The sequence below is a fragment of the Sardina pilchardus genome, chromosome 9 (assembly GCF_963854185.1).
Source record: "Sardina pilchardus chromosome 9, fSarPil1.1, whole genome shotgun sequence".
In the NCBI taxonomy this organism is placed as follows: domain Eukaryota; kingdom Metazoa; phylum Chordata; class Actinopteri; order Clupeiformes; family Clupeidae; genus Sardina; species Sardina pilchardus.
The window spans coordinates 7,650,447-7,660,446 of record NC_085002.1 but is presented as its reverse complement, the minus strand read 5'-3'; the positions used below and the strand labels follow the sequence as shown (position 1 = coordinate 7,660,446).

General features: G+C 48.5%; 1 protein-coding gene across 3 annotated transcripts in view; it reads left to right on the top strand.

The window, feature by feature from the left end:
- Positions 1-10,000, top strand: part of LOC134092586 (RNA-binding motif, single-stranded-interacting protein 2-like) — a 47,732-nt gene that overhangs the window by 11,423 nt on the left and 26,309 nt on the right. For all 3 annotated transcript variants that reach the window (XM_062545566.1, XM_062545565.1, XM_062545563.1), the window contains exon 2: positions 5,025-5,191. In XM_062545566.1, the coding sequence (XP_062401550.1) occupies positions 5,025-5,191 (167 nt within the window). The remainder of the gene's footprint in view (positions 1-5,024; positions 5,192-10,000) is intronic.

The window sequence follows — 10,000 nt, the reverse complement described above, 5'->3', positions numbered from 1 at the left end:
TTAGGCAGATGGTGCCCGTGTTTTGGTGCTAGCTTGGTGTAATTGCATGAGACCCCCGCCGGCTCAAACTCATTTGGAGAGTTAATCAGCAGATCTCCCCAGCCCCCTCCCCCAGATATACTATTGCATTTGGGCCCGATGCAGATCAGTCCTCTGGGAGGAGGGAGAAATATGAGAGTTTGAATGGGGTCGGGATCCTCATAAAAGTGCGAGTGAAAGCTGGCGCTGTAGTTTCCCACGACCGGCGCTCGACAAACACCTAATGGACTGGCTAGCTTTGAGTGGACACAGCTTTCAGTATGAATTCATCACTTTCCCATGGTGTGTGTGTGTGTGTGTGTGTGTGTGTGTGTGTGTGTGTGTGTGTCTCAGGCAGGTATGCACACAGGTGTGTCAGTGCATGCGCAGTATGTATGTTTGAATGCTAAACCAACAAGCAAGAGATCTGAAATTGTGAGTAGAAGCAGGCATTACCAATCCCCACACAGCACCACTTAACAACCAATATTAGTTGAATGGTCACTTTTGTTTACAAAATAAAGAATATTTGCAATAAGGTGTTATAATACATGAATAATGAACACTGTGGAGTGTTCACATATTCCTAACTGTGTTTTGAAATATGTGTTAATTATATCGTAGGTCCATAAATCTTATGTTGGTTATTAATAGGAATGTGTTGCACTGAATAAATATACATGCAGGCCTGCATGTTTGTGTAGGCTTATAATGTTTGTGTATGAGAGAGTATTGGTGTGTGTGCGTAGCTGTGTGTGTGTTTGTGTGTGTGTGTGTGTGTGTGTGTGTGTGTGTGTGTGTGTGTGTGTGTGTGTGTGTGTGTGTGTGTGTGTGTGTGTGTGTGTGTGTGTGTGTGTGTGTGTGTGTGTGTGTGTGTGTGTGTGTATGTGCTCTTGTGTGCTTTTGTGTGCTCTTGTGTGTGTCTCTCTGTGTATGAGAGCGGAGCTACTTTGGTCCACCTTTGTGCTCTAATTTGCCGGTACATGTGGATTGTATCCAGCACTCTGAGCAAACACAGTGCGTCTTTTCTTCCTGGATGTCCATCAGAGGAAGAGAGGGATTAAAGCTCCCCAAATGAGTTTCAAAAGGAGGCGTGGGTTTGCGCTGAGTTTGGGTGGGGGGAGGTTTGTAGAAAAAAGGGGGTGAAGGCGGTTAAGTTCCTACCTCACCGAAAAGAAAGGGGTCAAAGAGGTGTCCCAAGGCCCCACAAAAAGTGGAGCACGGTCTCCTTTTTCGGATGGGGTTGTAATTAGCCCGATCGGACCTCCTCTCCGTGGGACCCCGGCGTGCAGCCCCCCCCCCTCCTCCTCCAGCACCCCCTCTTGGGGCCCCCGCTGGGGTATCCCCACACAGGCGGCGTGTGATCTGTGACCCTGGCGCCCCAGAACAAATTTACCCATTGTGGCGCCCCGGGGCTGACCTGGGCCACCAGCTCTAATTGGATATTTCATCCTCGCCTGAACCTCTTCACCAGCCAGCGAGGAGACACAGAGTGGTCTCTATAGTAACTCGGAGAGGAGGGAGCACTCGAGTGCGGAGGGTTGAGGATGGGTAGAAGGGGGGGGGCAGGTGAGGGGATGGTTGGGGTCTTTTTGGTGGTTGTTTTTATGTCTGTATTCTTGTAAATGTTGCTAGGGAGAACCAGTGTCAGGGGATTGAGGATGACTTTCGTGGAACTGTGGAGATTGAACAAGCATACGAGTCTTGTGGGGATTAATCTCACTAACGCTCGTATGAGCACGATCATTAGACTGAGACTTGAACACGCAGCATAATACTGTTAAAGAAATTGCAGTCCATGTATGTTCAGTTGATCCTTTCATCTTATCCTTAAGTATACAGTACTGTATGTCTGTTTTACCTATTTACTATACTATACATCTTTGGCGGTGTCTCAAACCACATACTTCCGTCAGTAGACTGCTAGTGTGCACTGAGCGCTTATTAGCATTATGCCCACTTTACTATGGTTAGTGCTGTCCCAATGCCTGCACTATATGCTAACACTAAGTATTAGAAGTGTGCAAGTAGACGGTTTGAGACAGCCATAGTCTTATTCGCTTTTGTAAAACAATTCAAAGTGCTTATTCTGAACCAGTCATAGTCTGGACAAGGACCAGCAGCTTCAGTTTTATCTACAATCTGTTTTGATGAACACGTAGGGTGGAACTCCACTCCACTCCACCACACTATCCCCTGGTCCGTCTTCCTGGACCTCATGTCTGAGGAAGACATTTCTCTTCGGTTAGGTTGCCCAACCCCAAAGCCGTGCGGTGGGTTCCGGGCTGTTTAACCTGACCGTTTAGTTTTATCTCCCGTCGTTGTCCAGAACCGCTACGGCAGCCTCTCCCCGGGTCCCTCGCGAGACGGGGAAATGTAACGTTATGTCTGCGGCAGGAACACAGCGGAAGAGTTGATGTAGATTTTGGGTGGGTCTCTCGTTTCTGCATTCCAGCCATTTGCACCACGCAGTTTTCCATGGTGATGGCAGTTCTCGTGCGCAGAAGTAACTGGGTGTGCTTGAACATGGTGCTGGCTCAGGCTCTCACCCACTAAGGCTGGGACATGAAGAGTTGCAGTATATCAGTAGAGCAGCTTAGTTAAAGGATTAAAGCAGCTTTTTTGAGACATGTTGTGGGTTTGATTTGTTTTGCGCAGCACAGAACCCAGTTTGAGAGGAGCACAATGGGCATTGAGCACGCAACCAGGAGACGCAGCAGCATGACCTATCGAGAATCCTGTGTTCCGCGGCCCTCTTTTGGAACGGAGATTAAGTCTAGCCCCGCGCTTAATTCTATTTTCTCTGAAGAATCTCTGTTACGGTTCCCGGACCGGACCTAATAATGCCTGTCGGAGAAAAGCGGCAGGCCAAAGTCAATATGGCTGAAGAGGCGAAGGCTCCCTCCCTCCCTCCCTCCCTCCCTCCCTTCCTCGCTCCTCGCTCCTCTCTCAGCCCGAGAGGATGTGAAAGTAAACCGAGCCCTTGGCTAGCGTCAGCAAACTGCTTATTGGCAACCTGAAAGTGAGGCCCATTTTCTCTTCCCCACCCCTGACCCTCCTCTCATCTCCTCCCCTCGGCTCTTTGATGTCAATCGTATCGATAGCATGGAGCACAGGCTGTGCAGGAGGCGGCGCGGTGGCTGTGCGCTACATGCTAGGCTTTTAACCAGCCTTTTGGCTTTGGTTGATGTGGGGTGGGGGGTGGAGAGTATGTCTAGAAGGCTGGGGAGGACCCTTTTCAAAGGGATCATTGTTGTTGGTGACTTCGAGTGAAATTCCCTCATTTCCGCACTCACTAGCTCCTGTGACTCACAAAGCCGAGGCGAGGGCCCGCGTGCGTTTGAACGCATGGACCTCAAACTCTCGAACTCGAGCTCGAAAACTCGAAAGTGGACGGAGCTGAACTCCCCTGCGGTCGCTTGCGGTTTTGTGTTTTTTTTTATCGTCGGAGTTCAGTGACACTGGTCTGACGGCTCGGTCGTGTTTATGCGTCAGTCAGTGTGTGGTATTCTTAGCCCTGAAAGAGACAATGGCCTGCGTGCCGCAGAGGGAGAGAGGAGTGTTTGTAGTTTAGCTGCTGCTGGGGGGAGACGAAAGCAGAGACTGTACGGAGATAGCTGTTTGCTAAAAGAAAATGTCTCCACACACCTTGCTTCTGTGCTCAAAAGAGTGTTCAAAACTCTAGTGGCTGTGGAGCTTGAAACAGCTATTGAAAGAGGTTTGCGCTGCTCAGAAACTTCACATGAAAAGCGTTGGTTTTTCGAGAACAGCAGCGTAGCATTATGCTACAGTTTTGGAACGGCAGAGCGGTGCGGTGGTGTAGAGTAAACTCTGGTTAAATCCTCTTGTTTATCTGTTCTCTCTCTCTCTCCCCCCCACCACCCCTGTTTCTCGTGTAATACACCACCCAAAGGTTCTCCAAACACCATCCCACAAGCTAGCTGCTGCCACTATGTTTTCACAGTGTTGTGCGAAAGCAGCGGCTCTCGTTCAGTCAGCATTTTAAGCGGGACAGGTCGCACAGAGGTCACAGTGAGGCCAGAGGGACCAAACAGTGAGGTGTGTGTGTGTGTGTGTGTGTGTGTGTGTGTGTGTGTGTCGATATGCAAGCAGTGGACTAGGTCAGCACACACAAGCCTGCCCACAGCCGTAAGCCTGCACGCTGCATTGTTGCATGCAATCTTTTGCTGATAGTCAATGATTTAGATTTCGCACACACAGGGCTGTGGGGAGGGGGAGGGGGAGGCAGTGGGTAGTCCTCTGCGGCCTGCACTACTGCTGGGTGGGCATCTTTTCCATCCTTGAGCAGTTCTTCCCAAAAAGCCCTCAGCAAACAGATGCGCCGTGTGAAACTCACTGCCGATGATAGCCGGGACAGAATGTTACGCACACATTCCGGGATTTTCCTGGGAAAAAAAACCCCATTCTTGCGTTGTCCGTGTCTCAGCCCAGGCACATCTGATTGATGTGTCTTGTAATAAGGGACTTTAAATCAAGAGGTCAGTAAAGTCCAGCAGGTGTTGAGAGCATGCTGTACCTTACAGATTAAGGGGGACGTGTAGACCTAGTACATGTGCAGCAATAACTCAGGCAGAAAAATGCATCAGCCAGGTGGGACATTTCAAAGCGTAGAGCTTCAGGTTGAAGGTAGTTAGTGATTTCTCACATCTCTATATTAGTGCCCCATCTCGGAGTAGTTTTGCCGTCATTCTTTGATCGTTGTGGCTATCGTTCGGGGGACTGAGCACATATTTTGTCCAGGTGTTTGGTTTTCTGTAGTTGGATTTGATTACACGAGCAGTGAACAGGGTTGCTGAAAAATGGAGTGGCTAGTGTTGTCCCTTCTTCCATTAGCGATCCGTGTGGGACAGACAATGTATCTCACATTGCACAACAAGTCTAAGATTCTCTCTGGATTCTCTTGATAGGTTTTGTTTTTATCTTTGGGATAATAATAATGCACTGACCAGTACCCTTTTCCCCCCCTCACCCCCTTCTCTCCACAGCAGGCCTATGTGTCCTCCAGTCACCAGATGGCGCCGCCTAGTCCCAACACCAACAGTAGCAGCACCAGCAGCGCTGGCGGAGGGGAACAGCTGAGCAAGACCAACCTCTACATCCGTGGCCTTCACCCTGGCACCACTGACCAGGACCTGGTCAAGCTCTGCCAACCGTAAGTGCATTCCAACAGGTTTATGCGTCGCGTGCTGGAAGCTCAGGGCTCAGCTAGCTGAGTTGGCCTACTAGTCTAGGGCATTAAAACAGTTTCCACAACCCAAGGTGTGTGTATGCCTTCATATTGCTGCGAGGGACCAGTTTCCACAACCCAAGAGGTGTGTGTATGCCTTCATATTGCTGCGAGGGACCAGACGAATGAATTATGTGGCCTCCTGGAGACTAATTTGATATATGGGCTGCTACTGGGTACAGACTCTATTTCCAGGAAGTACTACTGTAGCTATGTAACTATGGGATTGTCATATCCACCTTCCACATACCAACATAACATAATGGCAAAATGAGTGGTATATATGGTATATTTTATGGTACACTTTTTACGTTTGAAATGGTTCCTCTCATTAAGAATGTGACCAATCTTTTCTCTTAATTTCCATAGTACTTAGGGATTGGTGTGCTGTGCTGTTTTGTGCTGATGGTTAGCTTTGATTTATGTGCAAAAATGACAGCCCACTTCCTCCCAAAGCACTTTGTATAAAACAGGAAGTGAAAGGAATGTGCTGCTAGTGGTACCCTAGCAACCAAGCTAGCAATCATTGTGTAGGCCTTTAGCTTTTTCATAATGTGTGGACCAAAGCCATTGTTACAACCCATCTGAATTAATATGGTAGGGTTTCAACTCATCATTGCTGTTGAAGCTTTTTCACTGTAGCCTACCTAATGCCCTATACAGAACTTAAGAAAGTAGATGTTTCTTTTTGTGAATCCTTGGTCGAAGAACTACAAAAAGCTCCATGCTTTTCTCCTAAGTGTATGGCAGCGTTGGGAGCATTGTGCATCACCAGGCTTTGCCAAGGCCCGATTGGCAACTTTTGCGAGGAGTGTCCGATACCTAAACGGGCATGTCACCACCGTGCTATTTCCTGCTCCCGTGACTCAACAGGGAAACACTTTGATGTGTGCTGACATAGTGTGTGCTGTCAGACCTTAATGGCTCTCCTCTGTCTGCTTGGCTTCAGGGAGGTTTCCATGACAGGATGACACACACACACACACACACACACACACACACACACACACACACACACACACACACAGAGAGAGAGAGAGAGAGAGAGAGAGAGAGAGAGAGAGAGAGAGAGAGAGAGGTGCTTTACCTATTTGCATTCTGCTGTCAGAGAGACACCACTCTTTGTCTGTCTCTCTTTCTCCATCTTTCTCCTTGTCTCTCTCACTAGCTCTGTCTGCTGTTGCTTCCTGAACAACCCCAAAGTAGGCATCAAAAAAGCAGAACTATGGTCAAACAGTGTACCTAATTTCCTAATAAATTTAGGAGAAGATGATCTAACATCCTATATACCCCATGCGGAAGTTTCTATGGTAAAAACATCAGTGTGTGTGTGTGTGTGTGTGTGTGTGTGTGCGCACTACTACGTCTCATACAGTGACACACTACAGGGATAAGGCAGTAAATCATTTGCTTCTTAAATCATCTGTGACCTGCTTAGGAGGATTGTGTGACGCTGACAGGAACTTTAGTAATGGGTGGAGAATTAGAGGGACAATATTTCTGCAAAATCCCAAGACACAAAAGAAACCGTGAAACAATCCGTGTCTTAGAGAGTCTGACAGTAGAAGAAAAAGAACGGCAGATTATTTAGAACTAGAACAATGGAAGAAGAGAAAAGAGATATTTCACGAAAGTCAGAGAACTTCTGTAATTGAAAACGAGGTTGAGATATAGGGAGGGAGAGAGAGAGAGAGAGAGAGAGAGAGAGAGAGAGAGAGAGAGAGAGATGGAGCACAGGACACAATGAGAAGAAAACAAGAGAAGTTCTAGAGCGAGAGTGAAGGAGAGAAAGAGAGGGAAAGTGGGAAGAGAGAGAGGGAGAGAGGGGAGGCCTGCGAGGGGTACAGCTCCTCGCCGTGTCCCAGCGTAACCTTCTCGGAAAAGGGAGCGAAGAACAGGCAGACGGGCAGTGTGCAGTCAACACAGCGCTGCTCCTCTCATATCGATCCAAACAGCCCAGCTCTCTAAACACGCGGCTCTAGATCCGTCATTAATACTCCTGAAGAGACAGACAAACGCGGCCCTGGTCTGCGAGCCAGCTCTGTGTGTGTGTAGTGTGTGTGTGCGCGTGTGTGTGTGTGTGTGTGTGTGTGTGTGTGTGTGTGTGTGTGTGTGTGTGTGTGTGTGTGTGTGTGTGTGTGTATGACTGTGTGTGTGTGACTGTGTGTGTGTGTGTGTGTGTGTGTGTGTGTGTGTGTGTGTTGACTCTGTATACGTCTGAGGGAGGAGAAACACTGAGAGCAAGCTGAGACTGCCACTCTCACGTTACGCTATGTGAGCTGGAACTGGCTCAGAAAGGTGGATTAGATTCTCTGCCGTCCAGGAGACGTCCAGCAAACGTCTCTGAATGTCCTTATTTCTCTCTCTGCCATTTTTGCTGTCTTGCCGCCTCCTTCAGCTCTTGCTTCAGTTCCTACTCTCATTTCTCCCCCATGAGAGAAGGATTTTAAGAAAGCGAGAATGACAAACAACAGTCCCTTTTGGAAAAAAAAAAGAAAAAAAAATCTGTCTTGTAATCTTTTTCCATGTCTTACTCCACTCCAAGATGTCTGGCTTTTACAAAAGCGTTCTCTCTCGGCCTTCAACATAACCAGTCACATTCGCTCTGGGTTATAAGGAGGGAGAAACGTGGAATGGCGCGTATAGAAGCATTTGGTCCATAAGACTTCAATTGGCATAGATGGTGAAGGTGGCACATCAGGAGCAGTAATGGCACCTATGCTGGCACACACCGTGGCAGACAAATCAAAAGAAGTCCTGTCACCTCCGGATTCTCCACCAAGACGAATAAAGCTCTTCTTTTCACCCTGCTCGCCCACTTCATACTTTCATTCCGTCATCCTATGGATTCTGGCTGACAAAGAGCGCGTTGATGGCCTGCGTGTCTGGGCCCATCCCACTTTCCAGGAACGGTCTCGTTTTTTTTCTTTCCTCTATTAAAACAAACCCCTTCCACTCCCGGCCTGCCTGCCTGCCTGTTACTGTGTGTGTGTTTTCCTTCTCGTTTATCTGGCTGTTTGTCTGTCTGTCTGCTTGCCTGTCTGTCTGGTAATATGCCTGCTTGCACACTTTCCTGTATGTTTATCTGTCTGCTTGCCTGGCTACCTGTTAGTATGCCTGCTTGCACACTTTCCTGTATGTTTATCTGCATGCTTGCCTGTCTACCTGTTAGTATGCCTGCTTGCACACTTTCCTGTATGTTTATCTGCCTGCTTGCCTGTCTACCTGTTAGTATGCCTGCTTGCACACTTTCCTGTATGTTTATCTGCATGCTTGCCTGTCTACCTGTTAGTATGCCTGCTTGCACACTTTCCTGTATGTTTATCTGTCTGCTTGCCTGGCTACCTGTTAGTATGCCTGCTTGCACACTTTCCTGTATGTTTATCTGCCTGCTTGCCTGGCTGGCTGGGCATCAGTGCCCCCCTCGGGCTCCCTTGGCTGGGTCTGTCTCTCTCGCGCGCTGGCTGTCGGGGCGGTGGGCCGTGAGGGGCGAGCGAGGCGGGAGGCGGCGTGCGTCGGGTGACACGCCACGCCAGATCCGTCTGGTGACCCGGTGTCACGTCAGGCTGTTCCAGAGCCTCCGCTGAGTGAATGGAAAGTGTGAGAGCGCGGTGTGTGTTCTTGTGTCGGCCGGCTCAGTGTGTGCAGGAGTTCCTTTCTGCCATTGTGTGTGTGTGTGTGTCTGTGTGTACTGTATGTGTGCACAACCACTTCTATGTGTGGGTATGTGTTAGTGTATTCCTGTGTTTGTATTTTTGTGTGTGAATGTGTCTGTGTGTATGTATATATGTGTGTGTGTGTGTGTGTGTGTGTGTGTGTGTGTGTGTGTGTGTGTGTGTGTGTGACTGTGTGTATGTGTGTGTGTGTGTGTGTGTGTGTATTAAATGGAGGATACAGAGCCACTTTCGAGTGCTGATTCGGCATTTCCACCCTAAGACCGTGTCCCTTGTGACATTTTTAGCATGTGGAAAGAGAAAAAGTAGAAGAAGAAGAAAAAAAACAAGTTGAACCTCGGCAGACATTCATTGGCGCTTGGCACTGCCGACAAGGTGCAATTAGCCAGCTCACCCCTACCAGGAAGAGTGTGTGCCAGTATGACACTCCACATCTCCTCTTCCGCACACACACACACAAACACACACACACACACACACACACACATACGCACACACACACACACATATATATATATTTACTCATGCACGCACCAGTTGTTGCCAGGTTGTCATTATCCTGTCATCGCTGCTGAGATAATGTAGGCAGCAGTATGCCAGTTAAACTGGCATCATGATCACACCTTTGAGTATATCCATTTCTCTCTCTCTCTCTCTCTCTCTCTCGCTCTGTCTGTCTCTGGCTCTATTCCTTTATGTCACTTCCCTTCTCTCTCTCTCTCTCTCTCTCTCTCTCTCTCTTCTCTGCATTTTTCCTCCATTATAAACTCTTTCCTTCAGCTGGGCTCCACCCCAGTTTCCCCCCGTTGAGTGTGTGGGCTGGTTTGGAGCTGGGTGAAGGGTGAGGGTGTTTTCACACTTAGTCCTGCTCTCCGTCTCGCCCGCTGAGTTCTGCGCTCCCGCTCTCTCACACTCCCACCTTTTATCACACACACTCATCAGTTCTAATGTCACCTTTTCTCCTTTGCTCTCTCATTTCAGGCCTTTTGTTGGGAAACAGTATGGTATGAATGTACACATCCATACCTACGCACACACACACACACACACACACACACAT